Raw genomic sequence first — 20,231 nt, forward strand, 5'->3', positions numbered from 1 at the left:
AGGCGAGCCATTTCAGAAGCAATGAAATAAGAGACTTCAAGATGGATTTCTGTTGACAAAGGGAACTGGTCCGGATTATATCGTCGGATCTGCGAGTTCTAAACGTACATATGCAAAAAGTGAAATCCCCGCAAGCCGCGCGTGGGCTGACAGTATCAAATCAAAACAACCCTCTAGTGACCTTTGCTAACCAACTGCTCCAGCTTCTTACGGCCTTCACCAATCTTATCTTCCATAATCTGGCGGGTCATCTGGCTGTGCGCAATGCTAGTGTACCAGATACGCTCCGCCCGCTCGCGAGCAGCCAAGTGTTGATCCGCAAGAGCGGGGAACTTCTTCTCATATTCCCAGGCCAGATCAGAGATGTTGCGCATGGTCACGGGGAGGAGAGACCAGGCAGCGACGGTGCCGAAGGCCAGAGGGGACATGGTGCGAAGGAGAATACCGCGGTTGCGTGACACAATGGAGCCGGCCATGGCGGCCACAACAACGTAGACACCGCCCGGGGTCAGGTTCTCACCAGACTCAGCAGAGGGAGCGAGAGAGGCAACAGTGTTGGTGAACGCATTTTCGATGTGAAGGGCCCGGGATAGGAAGCTGTTGAAGCCGTTCTCTGCGGCGAGAGAGTTGTTGTAGAGGAAGAGACGGGCTTGTCGGACCTGGGCGGTCAGGATATCTGTCGGAGTAGGCGAAGAGGGAGTTGAGGGCAACAAGGATAGGGAAATATCCTTGGTGGAAGCCTGTTCCACAGGTGCAGGTGCAGGTGCAGGCGCGGCGGGCTTGGAAAGCTCAGGAATATCAGATGGGATGTCGTCGTAGATGGGTTTCCGCTGCATCGGGCAAGTCATCGTATGTCAGATATATTCATTTCGAATTCGAAGTAGACTGATGGGATAAATGGGGTATCTCACGTCGCGAGCATCTTCCGCAAAAGCTGTCTGCTTGGGGTATAGAGCCATGCCTCCAGCGAGGAGGGTGGCTGCGATCGGAGCCACAGCCCGCTAGGAACGTGTCAGCACGACATTGACCAGTCAATTGCAAGCGAGATCATCGGGGACGACTGGAGACCAGTCTACATACTTGCTGCAACATCGGGCGGAACGACATCCTGAATGTGGGGGAGGTGAGGTGAGGTAGACGGGGTTGAGGATGAAGCAAAGTCGGGTTGAAGTCGAAGCGGGAATTCTTCGGCTCGGCGGAACCCAGAAAACTCCGTCATTGCCCGCGCGCTCTCCTTCTTTCTCCAACATCTCGACTTTTGACCTCGATTTCCTTTGTTGTTCTGGTGGCATTTTGGCAATTTGGATTTATTATTTGCATTTCTTCCATTTGAACCATCTACATCATGCTTCGCCCTGTTGGGCGCCGGGCGTGGACATGCCGCACATGTCTCCTGCGCAACCATTCCCGAACCTTTGCAAGCGCCGCGTCCCCTGTTTCTCGATTACAACCAGATTATGTCCCAGTCGACAATAGCTCGCCGAGTAAGAACGCCGACGACGACGCTTTACGCCGCGTATTCGACTCACAGCCATTTTGGAAAGACTTCTCGCGCGCACGAAACGCAACGTCGTCCAAGCCGGCGGGTTTAGTTCAAAACCAATACTTGACGAGCCCCGATGGCTTCAGAGCTTTTGCTCACGTATCGTTGCACAAATGTCAGGCTATCGTAGCCAAGGTTCTGGAAGCCTCGACTTTGGATGAATACCGAGGACTGGCACGTAACCTGGACCGACTCAGCGACCTCCTTTGCCGTGTGATCGACCTTTCCGACTTTATTCGAACCATTCACCCCGATCGACGAATCCAAGAAGCAGCGACGCAGGCGTACGCTCTCATGTTCGAATATATGAATGTGCTGAACACCACAACGGGTCTCCATGAGCAATTGGGCAAGGCCCTTGACAACCCGGAAGTGACGTCGCACTGGACAGAGGCAGAAGCCATCGTCGCCAAGATTCTCATGAGGGATTTCACGAATTCAGCAATTCATATGCCACCAGCTGAAAGGCAGCGATTTGTGAACCTCTCCAACGATGTTAGCCAAGTTGGCTCAGACTTCTTTGGGGGAGCGGAGCCAGCAAGATCACAGGTGACGTTTGGTGCCAACAGCCTACAAGGGCTGGATCCTATTGTGATCCAGCAAATCAAAAAGTGGAATAATAAGGCACCCGTGCCTACGATGGGAGTTGTCCCTAGACTTGTTCTACGATCCGTACGAGACGAAGACGTGCGGAAAGAGGTGTATCTCGCAACGCGGACATCTAGCTCCCGCCAAGTTCATCGCTTAGAGAAACTTTTAAAAAAACGAGCCGAACTCGCTCAGATCTCTGGCTTTAATAGCTTCGCTGACATGACCCTGAGCGATAAGATGGCCAAAACACCCGAAGCGGTTTCGAATTTTTTGACGTCCCTCATTTCAAGCAACCAGGGTCTTGTCAGTGAAGAACTCTCTCAATTGCAGAAAATGAAAGGCAGTGCCCTAAAGCCGTGGGACCACGCATACTATGTCCACAAGCGTGTGATGGAATACTCCCAGTTTCGCCGCTCACGAGAATTGAGCGCCATTCCTGAGTTTTTCTCGCTAGGAACAGTCATGCAAGGTCTCTCTAGACTCTTCGACCGTCTTTATGGTGTTCGCCTTATTCCCCAAGAGACGGCTCCTGGCGAGACTTGGCATCCGGATGTCCGCCGACTGGATGTCGTAGACGAGTCCGAGAAACACATCGCAGTCATCTACTGCGATCTTTTCACTCGAGCTAGCAAACTACCAAATCCAGCTCATTTTACCCTGCGGTGCTCGCGTGAAATATCCGCCGATGAAGTTGCAGAATGTGCTTCCCTGCATGAGAACGCGCACCCGAATGATGGCATGGCCACGGCAGTTGATCCCCAGACCAAGACCTTGCGCCAGCTGCCAACGATTGCCCTCGTTTGTGACTTCCAGGAGCCGGTCGCGAATGGATCGGGCTGCCCCACGCTCTTGAGTGAACAAAGTGTACGCACTTTATTCCACGAGATGGGCCATGCCGTCCACTCGATCCTAGGCCAGACACCGCTCCAGTCAATCTCTGGAACTCGATGCGCAACTGATTTCGCTGAGCTTCCATCAGTGCTGATGGAGAGCTTTGCTACTGCCCCCGAGGTCCTTTCTCTGTATGCGCGTCACTGGAAGACTGGTGAGCCTCTGTCTGAGAACATGATGCGTAGTATGGAGTTGGATCGGACTGCCCACGGATCTATATACGGTGCTGTTGAGAACGAGGCACAGATCCTTATGGCTCTCGTCGACCAAGCCTACCACTCGATTCCTTCGAGCGACGCAACCAAGGGCATTGATACCACTGACATCTACCACAAGGTGTTCTCTCAATACTCCAGCCTCCCCGACCCGGACGATGTTGGACCTCGGACTTCGTGGCAAGGCTTCTTTGGTCATCTATACGGCTATGGCGCCACCTATTATAGCTACATCTTCGACCGCGCCATTGCCAACAAGATCTGGCAGGATGTCTTCCAGTCCGGCCGGACATCCGTGGATCGGGCCGCCGGTGAACGCTACAAAAACGAAGTTCTTCGTTGGGGCGGTGGCCGTACAGGCTGGGAGTGTGTCGCAGGGGTTCTAGGAGAACAGAACCCTTCGAATGCCAATGGCCGTCTTGTGGAAGGTGGTGATGAAGCTATGCGCGAGGTCGGTCGCTGGGGATTGGGCCGTGATGGTGTGTCCGGCTAAAGCCCCGACCCCCCTAATATTAAGATGATATCCTGTGTATATATAAATAAGTATGTTGAAATAATACCCGGGGCGTTCCAGACGGTTTGGGTCCAAACCCCTGTCAAATATCGGAACAAATTCCTGAACCTCCCTAGTACGTGAACGGGGTTTTCGGCCAAGCCGACCCCGTTGTAGATCACTCAAAGAAACTGCTTCTTGGCAGCTGCACAACCAGAGATCACAGGGAAGGATGCAGTAGCCTGCGCTTGACAAGTGTTGATTGGTCCGATTGTCTCAGCTTGGTCAATGAATGAAGCCATCTTTCGTCGGAGGCTGATGGTGGGCGGTCCGTGTCTTACCTTTCTCGAGAGTGTCTTAGCGAGCGGCCAGGCCAGAGAACAGATACCAACACCAAGTATGTTAAGTTTGACCGATCAGGTCCTGACTGAATTGACCCAAGGAGTAGAGTAACCAATGCTAGAAAGAACATTTCTAAATCTAACTTTATCTACTTGTTCAGCTGCTTGTTTTCTACACTCCTATGGAATGCGGTTGGGGATAGTGCCCAGGTGGGTATGGCCTGGGCTAGTCGCCCCGTGCATGTGGCTTGCTGCAATGATACATCTGGGGGATACGATTGCATGCCGGTTCATGCCATGAAGGAGTTCGTCGTGCCTGTGATTATCCTTGGCCTAGGCATCGTCTTCGAGGCTTTCCTGGCTCTCCATTCTAAAACCACCTGATCCGTCCCCCATCTCCTGTCTCATATTTCCGAGGTCTCGTCTCATACTTCGAAAGCGGAAGAAAGGTCATTACTGCTGGCTGGCTGCCTCGTGATGCGGGCTTGCGTGCATACAATACCCCGCTGTGTCTTATCTTGCTCTCCTGGACCTGTTAATCTCTCTCATCTCTGACAAGGAGGGGGATACGAAGCGATTTCTGATCAAATCAGCCAGAGTAACAACCCAGGAAGGGCCATTTGACCCTTCACAACTACATACGGCGAATATCTTCCTCTAGGGTTGGCCTTCTTATCACCTCTCTCAAGCACTGCCATCACAGCCTGAGCATACATCACGGGCTCGGTAGCTTTTTTCAAAATGCCAGGAACCCCCATTTTTCGCGACGATGAGTCGAAAACGAGTGATGCTTCTTTCTCCACAGCCTGCGATCAAACCGAAATACCCACACGTCAACTTCGTCGGCGAAGCACAGTGACGACATTGAAACGATGGGCATCGAAGAAAGTGTCGCGTGCATCGATGAGTGATACCCAAGGAAATGAGCTGAGCGAAAAGAACCTTTTATCTCTTGACGACGAGACACGACATATTGGAGCAAATAACAATACCATCACGACAAAGGAATTGAACTTGGGAGAATTAGCTGAAAGGAAGGTGTTGGCGAAGAGAGGTGCATCAATTCAAGAAGTCACCGAGACGCTCCCGGATCACGACTTGCAGGAAGGCAGAGATCCATACCTTCTCCAAGAGTACCATGCCTTCTGTCACGAGTTTACTTTGTCCGGCTCTCAACGGACGAGAAGGGATTTCGACTTGTCAATGGAAATAGGACAGGATGCCAATGGTCCGACAACAGGCAAATCTAAAATAAACCATACCCTGACCTCGCACTTGGCTGAAGAATCCAAATCTCCATTCGGCAATTTTGACTATCAAGCGAATACATCACAGCCGCAATTAATAAGCTCGAAAGTCGAAGAAGCAGACCCACAGACCCAGCCAATTGCCAGGTCGTCAGCTAACTATGACAACTCGGGAATTACTGGAAAAGAGACTGACTTCACAATACCCTCGACCTACGAACCCCAACCACCCTCCCATGTTATGACTCCGCTTGTTTATATGGAGATGCAGCGTACTACTCGCGAGCGAAGACTGTCCCGGCAAAGAAGCCTCTGGCAACCACTGAGGTCGCTATTCTCAAACGAGTTACTACATAGGCAATAATATTGATATCAGATTGTCGTTCAATGAGTTGAGCTACAAAATTTCCGGAAATCGGCATCACCCCCTACACTCTTTGCCCTACACTCTTTTATGCCAAGATAAAAATAAGCTACTTGTGGAAGATGACATGTCAGCCGCATTCGCGTCGGGTGAGTACTGCAAGACTTTTGTATTATCATAACTGCGTGACAACTTGAATGGTAAGATTCCTCTTAACATTTAACCACAAGAAGACCAACGCAAAACATTCCAGGAAGAACACCATAATATTTCACAAGATCACCGTAAACTTGGAAGCAATTGACAGTACGGGGATAGTGTAAAATCCGTACAGTCAGATTTTTTGTTAATAGCCACCCACGCCCCTGCTGCACCCGCGCTCACAGTCTGCAGAACACTCGTGGATCCATTTTCCGCTATGTTCGTTGTCAATGTCTGCCCAGCTGGACACAACGGACAGTCCACTGCAATCAAGATTCGCAAAACAAACAAACTAAAATATGCTAGAGAGTGAGTGTGATTAATACCTCAGTGCTACTTAGTAAGATGGTCCTTTAGAATTTAGCAAAGTAAAAAGAACTCCGCCAAGTACGTATAGGAGAGTATCGGCGAAACTACTAGTAGGCCTAGCATATGGGTATGCTATTCAAGTTGGCACAAAAGCCGATGGGCATGCATGTCCACTGCACCGTGCCTGTTCATAGAATACTGCATTCAAGTTGTTTTCACATAGATTAGCGTATGTCTTCAAGGATTGTATTGCTAACCCTTAACATGATACATGGATAATAGTCTTCGAAAATTAATTGCATGAATAATAATCACGATAGTCTAATAAAAATTATTTTTATACCTGAGAGCTTAGTGACTATTCATTCAAGTTGAGACACTATATGTTCAAACGGATCTGCGCCTTAAGGGGCCGCAACCGACGGATGGGCCGTCAACCGTTCTTAACCCCCGAGGTCATATTCAGGGTAACTTATCCGCCCTCGAGGGTGACAAAGGCGATACCATTTCCCTAAAAGAGTAGTCGGCGTTTGCAAGTCAGATAATACGGGCCGTGACCATCCGTTAATGTGTTGGCTCCAGAGCCCTCAGCAGCCCATTCTTTTTATAGGCTTCCGGAGGAGAAGGGATTTTGGATAAGCTGAATGGCGAATGCAATTCCGCATTCCAAGGCGAATAACGGCGGATCTTTCTTATGTGGAGCCAGCACGCACTCCAACGCTCATATGCACTTAAAGCCTCCAAGTGGTGAGAATCCAGGAATAGATAGGATGTCAGCAGAATGCATGGAACCTACTAGTAGTAGTCAAGTCTAATTCTCATGTTGAGCGGTGTACCTCTAAAGTAATGTCTCACTAGGAAATTTTCGGAGTTGTTAAAGTCTTCAAGTTGTAGATTGTGCTGGTATAGTCTACAAAGCTGTTATGATGTAGTACTAGCCTCTATGTTGTTTTATAGGCCCTTAAAAAGTACGTGGTGTTGGGAAACTTCCCGACAAAAATAGAAGCTGATCTAGTACTACTAGTATCAAACCTTCAATTTTGAATACGAGATAAAGGCTTGGCAATCAGACATATATGAGCTAGGACTCCCAACGGAATAATCTGACATGATTTTACTATTCCGAACTTGACTCGCTATATCAGATGGAGCTTGAACACAAAATGTCAGAAGAAACCGCAAAATCCCAGTCCTATGATGGCAGCTGTCACTGCGGACAAGTCAAGTTCACAGTGCAGATATCACCACCCATCTCGGAGCAGTCCGTGACACAATGCAATTGTATACATCCGGTTCCTTTGAATACCCTACAGCCGATTTCTAAGGTTGACGAGAGTTAAAAAAAAGAACTAATTGTATGCTTATATGAGCAGGCTCTATCTGCACTATCAATGGCTATCTGATGGTCTATCCCCAAACGGCTGATGTGAAACGCCATTACAGGGATGACGATGTCAAGGTATTGGGACTCCGAGACGAACAGCGACAAAAGCAATGGATGATAATTGTTTCGCTCTAGGAATATCGCTTCGGAAGCAAGCTGTTTCCGCACTATTTTTGCACCAGTTGCGGAACTAGTTTGTTTGCTCGTTCCGAGAATCCAGACTTTGGCGATGTCATGGCTCTGAACGTATCAAGATCCTCAGCCGCTTGAGTAGTTCAAGGGTCCCTCAGCTGATGCCATATACTAGGTCCGAACTCTGGCAGACGTCGACATCACAACCTTGAAAATATATCACCATGATGGACGTAGCGAGGTTCGAGCTTGAACACTGGCGAGGACTTCCTAGGTAGGCCGAGGATGCGACAGACCGCGTCAAGGTGGTAGAGGCGGTGGAGGTAGGCTGCGTACCTATTCCGAGTGGCAGTTGTGGATGAAGGGGCTGTGCGGGTGATGGAGGTCGCGGATGTACCTAGGTAACTTGAAGCTTTCTAACGGGCGTGCGGGCTTCCGAGGTTTCTGACCAGGTGTCCAGGACTTGAACTGAGTCAACGACACTCGATCTGCGGTTGAGAGTTGAAGAAGTCTTCTGGGGAGTACGTATAGATGTTGTACTAGCCAACGACATACCTAGGTACGCTTTGCAGTGCTCGAGATGCTAGTCAATTAACGATTACTACTACTTTAAGTGCGAGTAGTGGTGTCCAATGTTCACTCCACAGAAGTAATAATCCTATGTTGTAAGAGTGGAGTATGTACATATACACGTAGCAACTCATCCGTAGAAACAGACGAGGTGATAGCATTAAACAATAAACGTATGTGACATAAAAGCCGCACGGCTCCAACAGAAGCAGGGTATCCTGGGTCCTATTACATACAACGAGCCAAGACGAGGAACGAGCGAAATGGATCTAACAAAGGGAAATCATGCTGTCCTGCAAGGGATTCACACCCTCTGGCAAGCAAGCGGTCTGGCAGCCACGACCATCCCAAATACTTCTACCGAGCAGCAGGAGTATCGGAACGACTGCGGCTGCTTTCTGATTCTTGAACTGAAACTGCCGTTTCTGGGTGGGGGGTTGACGAGAGACTGCGGGTGTCGGGGGTAGCTCGGCGGGAGAGCTGGGCCAATTCTCCGATGAGTCTGCAAGGGATATATTGTTAGCACGCCCAGTGATAGGTATCTACCTGGATAGGTAGATATGTAGGTATGCAGGTACTAACTTGCGATGCTCATCGTACCACTCGTCATTCGCGTATCGGATATGCTTAAGCTGTTCCTGAATGCTTGCCATCTACAGAAGCTGATTAGTTTATGTACGGAATCAAATTAAAACCTCATGTAAATGGATGGAATGCGGGCAGATCTGAGGAGTATGAAGACTTCAAACGGGGATTTCCCACCGTTCCCTCGATGGATGGGCCAAGGTCCTCACCTTCCGTTGCGGCTGGACCCCCCTCCTCAGCGTTCTCGCTACCCTCCTCTGCCGATGCCCATCGGCTAGCATTCAGGCCGGATGAAGTGCTCTTGTCGTTGTCTTTGTCAGTCTTCAGAGCGGCGAGCTCGGCCTCGAGCTCACGGACACGTCGACGACTACTGGAGATATGACTCTCAATGTCACCGAGTTGGTTGAGAAGAGACATGTTCTTGTCAATTTGGTCGTTCAAGTCGCGCTCGCCAGAAGCAAGTTTCTCCTCCATGGTCTTGTTCTGAACGCGGACTTCCTCGAGTTCCTGGCTTGTGGCGGTGTGCTTAGTCTTGAGCGAATCAATTTCCGCCTGGGACTGGGAGAGCTGAGCCATGATGGATTCCAGCTCAGACTTGTTGCTGCTGGATGCGGCAACGGACTTCTGTAGTTCCTCAACTTGAGAGGTGGCCACCTGATGCTTCTCAGCAAGTGCTGCATGTTCGGTCTGGATTTTAGAAAGCTCGGTAGCGTGCTTGTTCTCAAGATCGCGAGAAGCAGTAGTCGCCGATGCCTGGACTGCCAAGTGGGCCTTCTCGGAATCCACCAGCTTCTGCTCAAGCTCCGCGATGGTCGCCTTCAAGGTATCGAGGGCAGAGGTATCCGCCGCGGCGGACTTGGCCTGAGAAAGCTGCTCGTTGGCTGCTGTCAGGGCGGCATCGTGTGACTTCTGGAGTTCCTCAATGTTGGCCTTGTTTGATGCCTCAAGTTGCTCTCTCAGACCGGCAACTTTAGTCTCCTGGAGAGTGAGAAGTTCCTCAATCGCCTTTCCGTGCTCGGCATCGGCATCAGCAGCCTTGGAGACCTGAGAGGACTCAAGCTCGGCCTGAAACTTCACCTTGGTTTCCTCAAATCCCTTTTGGAGCTCAGAAATCTCCTTAGCGTGCGTCTCCTTGTCAGTCTGGCCGGCAGCTTGTAGGGCCTCAAACTCGGCCTGCAGATTAGCATGTGCCTCCTGGGCCTGTTGCAGAAGCTTCTGATCGCTCTCCCGAGCCTCAGTATGAGTCGCGATTTCTCCAGCGTGGCGCTCCAGAGTTGACTTCAATTCAGCCTCAAGGGACTCGACGCGAGTAGCATGGCTAGATTCCAGATCCTGGTTCTTAGCAAACAGGTCGTCGTGCTTCTGCTGAAGTTCGCTCAAAGCACCCTCGCGGGACCCCGAAGCTTCCTGGTTGGCCCGCTCCAGCTCAGCGGCATGCTCGCTCTTCACAGCCTGCAGTTCCTGAGCATGCTTCTCTATGGCAGCGGCAAGTTGGGCAGTTGCATCGGAAGCCTTATCTTCCAAAGCCTTCAGCTTTTCATCCTGCTCCTTAAGCTTGGTTTCTTTCTGAACATCGTTGGACTTTGCCTCGCCCTCGAGGTTCTTCAAGCTGTGGTAGAGCTCCTCGGCCTCAGTTTGCTTGCTCTGCACCTCCTGTTGCAGGGCTCTGATCTCACCAGTTCCAGTGGATAGCTGTGTTTCAAGAGATTCAACCTTCTGGCGAAGGGTCTCGATCTCGTGAACAGCATCCTCCTGGGCATGAACGTTACCCTCGTCAAGAGCCCGACGAGAATCAGCAAGAGCCGTTTCAGACGCGGCGAGTTTCACCCGAAGGGCATTGATTTCTGTCTCATGCGCGGTCTTGAGCTCAGAGATAGCAAGATCGTGGTCTCCCTGACTAGCCGCCTTGGCAGCATCTAGAGAAGCACGCAGCTCCTCGAGCTGTTGCGAGTGCTCGGTGCCAGTCGACTCAGCCGCGGCCTTAGCGACGGTGAGTTCCTCCGCATGCGATGCTGAGAGGGAGCTCAAAGCAGTTTCGTGCTCAGACTTCAGGCTGGCAACCATGGCCTGATGGGTAGACTCTAGCTCCTCAACCTTCGCAGCGGCTTCGCCTGCTTCCTCAAGCTCAGCCTGTGCCTTTTCAAGAACCTGTTTCATTTTAGCAATTTGCTGGTCCTTCTCAGCAAGGGAACTAGTAGTCTGCTCTGAGCTCTCCTGGGTAGAGGATTCGGCCTCAGCGAGCTTCACTTCTAGAGAAGATATTTGCTCTTGCATCTGAGCAACAGACGCGTCGACGGCTTCCTTTGCAGCCGCAGTTTCTTTGTTGGAGGCAGACAATTTTTGGAGCTCCGTTTCAAGATTCTCAATGACCTGGCTGGATCCCTTCAGCTCACGCTCAACATTAAGGCGGGACTGAACCTTCTCTTCTTCACGCAGTGCCCTTTCGGAATCAATTTCAGCCCTCAAAGCGTCAATCTGCTCTTCAAAGGTAGAAGCGGCAGCCTTGTGGTCAGCGAGCTCCTTCTCGAGAGTTTCAAGCTGGGCCTTGTGAGTTTCCTTCAATTCTTCTAGCGCAGCGGCAGTTTTGTCGTCACCAGAAGCAGCGGCAGACTGCTTGGCTTCCTCAAGCTGCTGCTGGGACCGCTCTTCCAATTCCTTGCGCTGGCTTTCCGCATCCTCGAGTCGGGTTTGAAGGGCCTGAAGTTCTTCAGCGTGCGACGAAGCGAGCTTTTCAAGCTCTGCGGTGTGCTCAGCCCGGATCGCCTCAGCGTCGGTACTGTTATCAGCAGCCTGTTCATCCGAGATTGACAGCTGGCCCAACTTCTCATTCACGGTCTCAAGCTCGGCCTTGAGCTTGTTGACAGTCTCTTCGCTCTCAGACAGCTTTGTCTGGAGAGCTTGGAGCTTCTCATCGGTACCAGCACTTCTAGCAGTTGAAGTGCCAATTGTGCTGATACGCTTCTTCGGGTCTGTGGCCGAGGATGCGACAGATCGCGCGGTAGAGGCGGTGGGGGTAGGTCGCGTGGTAGTCCGAGTGGCAGTTGTGGATGAAGGGGTTGTGCGGGTGGTGGAAGTCGCGGATGTGAGCTTTCCAACGGGCTTGCTGGTCGAGGCCGAGGTCGAGGTGCCGGTCCGCGTGGTAGAGCTTGCGGGTTTTCTGTCCAGAACTGAGCCAGCAACGCTCGATCTGCGGTCGAGAGTTGAAGAAGTCTTCAAGGGAGTACGCGTGGATGCCGTACCAGCCATCGACATACGCTTTGCAGTGCTCGAGATGCCTCTCTTCTCATCTCCGGAGCTGGCGACTGAACGCTTCTCGTCGGCGGAGCTACTAACCGAGGCGCGAGACCGATGGGAAGAGGTCGTCGAAGTGCTCAAAGGCTTGCGTGTTGCGGATGTAGTGGTTGAAGGACGAGTGGGAGGTTTGTTTAGTGTGCTGCTCGTGGTGCCACGTGTGGCCGAAGTTGTAGGTCTCGACGATGCAGTGGTGGAGGACGAGGTGGGACGTTTAGAGGCAGTCGAGCTCGAGACCGGACGCTTAGCGGTAGCTGCAGCACCAGTGCCACTTTTGGCGGGAGAAGGAGAAGCTGGGATGTTTTCCTTGGAGGCCTCGGGGCTCGACTTGACTTCCTCACCCCCGACAGAAGGGTTGAGTCGACCGGGGTGGCCGGAGGCGCGACCTCGGCATCGACTTCAACCTCAACCTCGGAGGAAGTGGGGATAGGCTCTTCCGTGGATGCCATCGTCGGGGTCAATTGGTACAATTGCAGTGTAGGAAGTATGTAGATTCAGCGTGGTAACGGATTCTCTATTGGAAAAAGGGGCCTATAGAGATGTCATGAACAGATTAGCATAAGAACCACTGAATGACTCAGGCACAGGTGGGCAGTTTCCATCCAATAGTTCTGGTATGAGTGTAGTAAAATTGGTGATGGATGGTGAATTGTATTCAACTTTAGTACCTCCCAGCAGGTACTGAGGTCAACTCCGAGGTAGGCACTGAGGTAGGCACTGGAGTAGGAACGCGGCCATCCTCGAAGGTTGAGGCATATGTTAGGCCGAGGAAGAGCTGCAAGCTGCATGCTTTGAGGCCCAACACCATCGTCCACAGCATGACCTGTTTAATGCCTCTGGGTTGTAGCCAAAGCCTTCTCGGGATGAAAGATCCGGCAAATGTAGATTGTAGGGGCTTTGATTGCTTTGAATGAAACATTGTAGAGGCTCAGATGGCTAGAGACCGTGCAGAAAGCACCCAATGCCTAGAGATTGTCCGCTGGTCTGTGTTCAAAAGAAATATGGTACTTACGCGGCGCGTATAGAGCTGTTCCAGGAGCTTCAGGAATTTGGATGAGAGGACAAAATGAAGCCTGAGCACGAATTCTGAGAATCAGCCAAGTAGGCGACCACAGAATCAAGGTTAAATGCAGAGGTCGTGGTATGGCGCAAAAGTTTGAGGAGAGCAGAGAATAGGAGGCGGGAGCAAAGCGGTGGAGAGAAACGGGGAGGAGGAAGGAGGAGGGAGGAGGGGGATGATCGCCGCTGCTTCAACGCGTAGTCTAACCGAAATCGGATGAACCACAGCGTCTTTGGATAATCTACGGAGTCATGTATTGGTAGGCTACTCTGGTATGTACTCTTCTCAATCTACTCCGAATATTGAAAGGCGGTTTGCTGGTACCCCGTATTTAGGTAGCGGTGAGTCGATAGCTTGTCCATGCTGTTAGGAGTACCTACACCAACTTGAACCGCTGGCAATGCTATGTCGATCATTATTATATTCTAAACTTTGTCCCCGGACGCGCAGGAACGCCCACAGCAAGTCAAAATTATGATGAATTCTACTCAGTAGTTCTAGGTAACCTAACCCCTGAAGTGCACGCGTTGACCAAAACAAAGGCAATCCGTGGTTCGCAGGCCAGCCCGATCCGCCGGAACCGAACTTGAACTTTGAACCACTTTAAGGTCATATGGGTATAACGCATCGAATGATCAAAAATAAAAAGATACCACAAGTTTTCATGTCATAAGAGCCCCATCTCTCTGGCTTTGCCTTCCATGTCTCTCATACTCCGCCCAGGAAGTTTATGCCCCCAATGTGTGGCAATTTGAAGAAAAGGGTTCTCTAGTTTTTAGGGTCAGAATGTTTTCACGGATGGGATGGGAAGAATGGGGGGGGGGGGGGGATACTGACCGTCATCAACATATTTAACCATCCCATATCTCAACACTCGTTCCTCATTCACAGTCCAACGATGAGTAACAGGTGGGATATCGGCCCAATGGTGCTGGTCGTTGGTCTCAACGGGCGAGTGGTCCCTCAGCTGACCATTTTCCAAGGCTTTGATAACACGCTGGAGTGGCTGAGCAAGGGAGAAAGATCGGTAAATTGGTGAAAGCAGTCCCATGTATTGTTTGATTAGACCTATGCATACCGACATCAGATCTAATGCGTGACGGAGTTGGTCATGGGCCCGCCCATCTGTCATTCGGTATACCCGGAACCCAAGTTGGGTCAGGATGACCATTTTCGGTATAAAATGCGCTTCAAACTGATCCAGCACACTGGATTCTTGGAGCATCTCCGATGCATGCTCGAAGAGCTGCCTGACTTCTGTCACAATGGATTCTTTGATATTCTGGAGCTGTTTCCCGAGACGCTCGGTGACACCTCCATGTTCTATAGCTTCCTTGTAGAGAGTTCGATACTCAGCGAAAAGCTGGTAGAGAAATTCTAGATATTTCGGCCGTGGCGATATGGCATATGCTTTCAAGCCTCGTCCTTTTTCATTGAGCTTGTTCCAGCCAGGACCCACACTGGTTTTCCCGATTTCCCGGCCAAACCAGTGGCGGAGATCACGAATAAGTTGTATATTTGGATCGGTTTCTTTTTTCCGGTTGTCTGATACTCGCTTGGCCAGTTGTTTCTGGGATTCAAAGTCTTGATAATCAGCATCATGAATAGTCTCATCATGAATAGTCTCATCATGAATAGTCTCATCATGAATAGTCTCATCATGAATAGTCTCATCATGAATAGTCTCAGCAAACCCATGGGATAGATAGCTACGGGCCGATGGACTATTGTCGATCACTATCTCAACGTTGTTTCGTAATGGCATAAGTTGACGAGAACCCTGAGACTGGATCGAATAATCGTCATTTGGGCCCTCTTCGTTCTGATCGGAATATGCGGTATCTTCTGCGTTGTCTTGCCTTGGCATAGTGTCGGTATTTTCTGTGATGCCTTCTGCCTCCATTTCTCTTTCAGCTTCGTTTTCCTGGCCCTCATCGCCATTGTCTTCCCAATGTTCGAAGAGCTCCCCGGTTCCTTCGGGTCGAGGATCATCTGCACGACTATCCTTTTCTTCCCCCTCTTCATCAGCCGAAAATAAGTTCAACTCAGCATCTTGGTAGTCGTCCGCGTCGGATGACGGCTGCTCTGCCTCCGCTTCTTCAACGCTCTCCGGTTCGCGATTGGGCTCAAGGGTATCAGCCGGTTCGGGGGTCGGAGTGCTTTTGTTCTGACGGGTACGAGGTCTCTTTAATAGAGGAGGTTCGCTTTTGCGGGAAGGCTTTCGTCGTTCGGGCGAGATGGGGATATCGTAGACACTGTCGTGTCGCGCAGTGTGTCTCCTGTTAGCCGGAGTTGTGGAGGAGACATTATTGAGTAAATCGAGGGATGTATTTGTGGAGAAGCGCGCTTTTCTTTTCCGGCTCGGCGCCATGATTGCAAGGGGCAGTGGGGATCGCCACTGAGTTTCGTGATTCGCGTTGCGACATGCGACGTGCGGTGGAGGCGGGAGCGGAGCGGAAGTGAAGGAGCTTAGCTTGGGTGGAGCCCATTCTGTGCCCGCGGTCGTCATCCCACTTCCCCTCCACAGCTTTCCTACGATAAGTCGTCTACGTTTCTACCACCACACCCATCAAAATGAACCCGGAGGGCCGCGCTGTTCGCGTTCTACCGACGCTCGACTCCTCGGCATCGCACAACTTTCTGAAGCCCGTTAAGAAAATCCACGAGTCGCAGGATGTTGCGCCTTTCTTGACCTCGAAGGGCTATACGGATATCATGACTTTCGCCCTGCAGCTCAATAGGTCGATGTTTCCGGAAAAACTTGCCGACGGGACTTCACAACCATGGCCGTTGAATACCGACGAAGTGCAATTCTCTGCACCTGTCCGACAATTGCAAGAGCTGCTCTCGAAACTCGAAGACCTTATACAGGAAGTCCCACCGGACAGCGGCCCGCGCAGATTCGGAAACATCAGCTTCAGAAAATGGCACGAGGTCCTGGAAGAGCGGGCGTCTTCTTTGCTCAAAGAATGTCTACCCGCGGAGATCTTGGAGAGACCTTCGTCGGATGCGGATGGCGTCACTGCGGAGGCCGAGCTCAAAGCCTATTTCCTGGGAAGCTGGGGAAGTGGACAGAGACTAGATTACGGCACGGGGCATGAACTCAGCTTCTTAGCATTTTTGGGGTCCATTTGGAAGCTCAATGGTTTTCCCAAGTCCAGCCCAGGAGTTGAAGAGAGAGCTATTGTGCTCGGCGTGATTGAACCGTATGTCCACGCTACAAACTACCAACTCATGAATACCCCCTTACACTAATGTTAGATATCTGGAACTTGTGAGACTGCTCATAAAAACATATACTCTCGAACCTGCCGGCTCTCACGGAGTATGGGGCCTCGACGACCACGCCTTTCTCCCTTACATATTCGGATCTGCTCAACTATCCCCGGCTATCAATGAGACTGATTTAACCCCCGAGGAGGATTCGCTACCGGATGCTCCCGACCCAGCTGGCGTGGTCAAACAAAACATCGTGGAGCGAGAGAGAAAGACTAACATGTACTTTTCTGCCATTGGATTTATTTATGATGTGAAGAAAGGTCCATTCTGGGAACACAGTCCCATGCTTTACGACATATCAGGCATTCGGGCTGGCTGGGGCAAAATCAACAAGGTAAGTTTCATATAAATTCGATTCTTGCCATGCAGCTTGAAACTGACATTGATAACTAGGGAATGATCAAGATGTGGAACGCAGAGGTTCTATCCAAGTACCCCGTGGTACAGCATTTCCCATTCGGTTCCCTTTTCAGCTGGGATCGCGATCCTTATGCCGTCGCTTCTCCAGCTACTGTACATGCGACCTCCGGTCCACAGGGACGGCCTGTTATACCAGATGCCGGGCCACCGACATCCGCAACGGCCCGACCAAGTGCAGACAGCGGAACGAAAGCGCCATGGGCAACAGCAGGGGCTGGATCCCGGGTCCCTCCAATGGGGCCGACAGCGGCACCCTGGGCAGCAACAAGGAGAGACGGTCCGCCGACAGCTGGCCCCAGCACAACAGCTCTTCCAGATACTTCTCGACTACCTCCGGGCCCTATGGCTCCCACTCGGGCCCCCTGGGCAAACCCACAGCCCCCAGCCCCGCATGGTGGAGATGGCCCTACAAAGGCCCCCCTGGGCTAAATGAAGATGAAAATGAGATACCCCATGTAATGAAGAACATTGAGTTATTATTAAGTCTATACTGTTGTCTAAGCATCAAATGCGTTGTATTTCATTCTAATCAAAGTAAACGCCCCCAGGGTATCAAACGATAAGAAACCAATCAAGTCTTATATACTTTTGTTTCATTCCGAGTCAGACGTGTATCCAACAAGCATTGGAAGTGCCGTCTTAGAGGGAGCATCCTCGCTAATGCCCATGCCTGGCGAGTCGGCCCCAGGCGTGATTGAACCAGTCTCTGACTTTGGCGTATGGTCACGTTCTTCAGTTTTGGAAGATAAGTTTATGATTCTTTGGGAGCCGGGAGTGCTGCTCGCGGTCTTCCTCCTCTTCACACCCGGTTTCCAGACGTCTTCCTCCGCACCGATATCGCTCAGAAAAGGATCCACGACAGCACGTGTATTTCCACTTAACTCATGGCGTAGGGAAGCTTTGTGCTGTGCAGCCAATCTACCAGCCTTCGTTTCCCGGGAGCTGCGTTTAGCTTTCTGCGATTTGACCTCGGTCGATTTCTCGGGAACAGATGTCTCAAACATCGGGCGAGTTCTGGTTGCTCGAAGAGCAGCCGCCCCGATATCAGAGCGATCATCACCGAAATCAACCAGCCCAGCCCGTTGGCGATCTGCTTCAGTTTCATCAACAAGTTCAATCCCCAGACTCATTTTGTCCTGCAGCGCCGCTCGATTCGCCGCCGCCTTTTCCAGGCCCTTCCGTTCAGTCCGGAACGAGCGTCGCAGCCGTCTCGATTTCTCATAAGGATCCTCCCAATCCCTATTCTGGCGCTCCTGCAGCTCCAAAATCCGCCTCGACTCAGTCTGCGCGCGCTGTTTATCCTCAACCTTCCCCTCAAGTTTCGCAAACGGATCTTTCTCGGCAGGGTCCTGCTCGCCCAGACCCCACGGCCGAATAACGATCTCACCAGGCTGCGCCTCTTTATCGTCGCCGGTATCACGCTTCCTCCCACCCTCCACAACCACATATGCGGTGTTTTGCGGATCGGTCCGAATCTCAATCCACCCACCGCAGACGGTGTGTTTCATGCGAAAGCTGTACACCGGCGTCGAATGGTAGTTGCCGACTTTTTTCTTCTCCGCATTGAAGCGCACGCCTTGTCCGATTATAGTCTCATTTGGCTTGCAGGTTGTGCACCATACCGCGAATGGCATCTCGAATCGAACGATCAGTGCGCCGGTTGTGTGGAGGTGGCGGGCGCGCGCGCCGAGTGGGTGCTTGCCGGCAAGTTTATTTCCGGAGGTAATGCCTTCTTGGTCCGGGGGGACGTATCTGTGATCGCGTTAGTGAGGGGGGTTATTTGCGCTTATTCTCCTTTTGTGACTGACCGTCCCATATCTGTAGACTAGGTTAGCTCTCAGCTTTCTTCGTGTTGGGCCGATCTGGTACTTACTGAAGCCCTGCATGATGGCGTTGGTGGGCTCTGACAAGCTCCTGTAGAGTATATGGTAGTATATGCGTTGGCGACTGTTCGTTCTTTCAAAGCCTGTGGACTGCCCACCTCGACCAGCGCGGCAGCAGGAGCCAAAGAGCTCGCCGTGCGGACTCTGACGTGGCGGGCCGAAGTTATCGGATTTAAAGAACGATTACCTAATGACATTTGAAGGGCCCGAGCGTCTATACTAGTACTACCACTGGGTGTAAGTAGGCTATAACATACTAGTATTACACCTTTTTTGCTATTGAAATATTTAATGAATCAGACATCCAATATAATTCTGGCGAGGAATGGATTAAACTTTGAGAATTGATATATATGGTCATTCAAACGAGTAGACAACCGCCATTGGACTCGATCACGGTACCAGTCACGAACTGGTCTTTCATCAAATAGATATAGCTCTCCGCCAGATCTTCCGGTTTACCAACTGTTCCGGTGGTCGATGCCTGTCGAAAATTTTCCAGAGCAGCATCGAGATTGGGGAACAGAGAGAAAAGTTCCGTGTGCACCGCACCAGGAGACACAGCGTTCACCCGGATAGGCTTAAGATCCATAGCCAGACCACGAGCAAGACCTTCAGCAGCAGAGCCAATAGCAGTAGCCATAGTCCAGCCCGGCGCAGGCTTTTTACTGCGAACACCACTAGTGATAGTGAAAGAGCTAGCCGGGGAGAGCTCCACGTATTTGTGGATATATTTGGCCATCACGGCCGGGGCGACGAAACGGACATTCATGCCGCTATAGATGACATCGGGGGTCAGGTCTTCCAGAGAAGGTCGACTAAGCATGTCGCCTGCGGTAAAAGCAACATGGTTCAGCTTAACGGTGCCGCCGTTGGTGGCTGTTTCGAAAAGAGACTGGATGTTGGCATCGAGATTTGCGGCATCGGCCAGGTCGCACACACGAGTAGTGATGGTTTGTTTTTCACTTTGGGCGGGATAGGCCGCTTTTAGCCTAGAAATTGTTTTGTCGAGCTTGCTTTGATTGGAGCTGGAAATGACGAGGTGGGCGCCGTGCTCAAAGGCTGCTTCGGCGACACTGAATCCAATGCCGGAGGTGCCTCCAAAAACCAGAACACGCTGGCCGACAAGTTTGGAAGTATATTTGAGGGATGGAGAGGCCATGAGGTGGAAATAAAAAGAAAGAAAAAAACTATTTGTTTGACGCAAGAGGAATTCCTGAAGAGCTGGGGTCCAATTTATAACCGGAGGGGAACATCTCGGAGATAGTCAGGTGCCCATGTTAACCCCGTCATAGAGTAAAATGCCTGAACGGCATTCGATTTAGCCCGAGTCCGTTCGTGGAGCCTTTTAGTACCTGTACTGTCAAATTTTCAAGTGAGTACTTAGAGTGTAGATCTAGGAATCCAATTGCAAGTGGTGCACTTTCCTCGG

At 51.1% G+C, this 20,231-nt stretch overlaps 8 protein-coding genes across 8 annotated transcripts; 3 read left to right on the forward strand and 5 right to left on the reverse strand.

Annotated features, from left to right (window-relative positions):
- Positions 1–173: 173 nt before the first annotated feature.
- Positions 174–1,107, reverse strand: N7533_005136 (MICOS complex subunit MIC26/MIC27; the record flags this gene model as incomplete). The annotated part of the gene is made up of 3 exons (XM_057101786.1): positions 174–830; positions 912–1,001; positions 1,081–1,107. 3 exons carry the CDS (start codon positions 1,105–1,107, stop codon positions 174–176), a joined length of 774 nt encoding a protein of 257 aa, XP_056961416.1.
- A 238-nt stretch (positions 1,108–1,345) lies between these two features.
- Positions 1,346–3,733, forward strand: N7533_005137 (mitochondrial intermediate peptidase; the record flags this gene model as incomplete). Its single annotated transcript, XM_057101787.1, has 1 exon — positions 1,346–3,733. The coding sequence occupies one exon, from the start codon at positions 1,346–1,348 to the stop codon at positions 3,731–3,733; it is 2,388 nt and encodes a 795-aa protein (XP_056961417.1).
- Positions 3,734–4,815: 1,082 nt separating this feature from the next.
- N7533_005138 (uncharacterized protein) lies at positions 4,816–5,685 on the forward strand (the record flags this gene model as incomplete). Its single annotated transcript, XM_057101788.1, has 1 exon — positions 4,816–5,685. One exon carries the CDS (start codon positions 4,816–4,818, stop codon positions 5,683–5,685), a length of 870 nt encoding a protein of 289 aa, XP_056961418.1.
- Positions 5,686–8,638: 2,953 nt separating this feature from the next.
- Positions 8,639–12,606, reverse strand: N7533_005139 (M protein repeat protein; the record flags this gene model as incomplete). The annotated part of the gene is made up of 4 exons (XM_057101789.1): positions 8,639–8,783; positions 8,864–8,934; positions 9,044–12,400; positions 12,499–12,606. 4 exons carry the CDS (start codon positions 12,604–12,606, stop codon positions 8,639–8,641), a joined length of 3,681 nt encoding a protein of 1,226 aa, XP_056961419.1.
- A 1,392-nt stretch (positions 12,607–13,998) lies between these two features.
- N7533_005140 (uncharacterized protein) lies at positions 13,999–15,588 on the reverse strand (the record flags this gene model as incomplete). The annotated part of the gene is made up of 1 exon (XM_057101790.1): positions 13,999–15,588. The coding sequence occupies one exon, from the start codon at positions 15,586–15,588 to the stop codon at positions 13,999–14,001; it is 1,590 nt and encodes a 529-aa protein (XP_056961420.1).
- Positions 15,589–15,791: 203 nt separating this feature from the next.
- On the forward strand, positions 15,792–17,345 carry N7533_005141 (serine/threonine-protein phosphatase 2A activator; the record flags this gene model as incomplete). Its single annotated transcript, XM_057101791.1, has 3 exons — positions 15,792–16,423; positions 16,479–16,830; positions 16,890–17,345. 3 exons carry the CDS (start codon positions 15,792–15,794, stop codon positions 17,343–17,345), a joined length of 1,440 nt encoding a protein of 479 aa, XP_056961421.1.
- Positions 17,346–17,509: 164 nt separating this feature from the next.
- On the reverse strand, positions 17,510–18,802 carry N7533_005142 (Saf4/Yju2 family protein; the record flags this gene model as incomplete). Its single annotated transcript, XM_057101792.1, has 3 exons — positions 17,510–18,668; positions 18,725–18,734; positions 18,790–18,802. The coding sequence occupies 3 exons, from the start codon at positions 18,800–18,802 to the stop codon at positions 17,510–17,512; spliced, it is 1,182 nt and encodes a 393-aa protein (XP_056961422.1).
- A 358-nt stretch (positions 18,803–19,160) lies between these two features.
- Positions 19,161–19,961, reverse strand: N7533_005143 (NAD(P)-binding protein; the record flags this gene model as incomplete). The annotated part of the gene is made up of 1 exon (XM_057101793.1): positions 19,161–19,961. The coding sequence occupies one exon, from the start codon at positions 19,959–19,961 to the stop codon at positions 19,161–19,163; it is 801 nt and encodes a 266-aa protein (XP_056961423.1).
- Between the last annotated feature and the right edge of the window lie 270 nt (positions 19,962–20,231).

The sequence above is a fragment of the Penicillium manginii genome (genome assembly GCF_028828005.1).
Source record: "Penicillium manginii strain IBT 31320 chromosome Unknown utg000004l:1.0-7231830.0:1.0-7236170.0, whole genome shotgun sequence".
Classification (NCBI taxonomy): domain Eukaryota; kingdom Fungi; phylum Ascomycota; class Eurotiomycetes; order Eurotiales; family Aspergillaceae; genus Penicillium; species Penicillium manginii.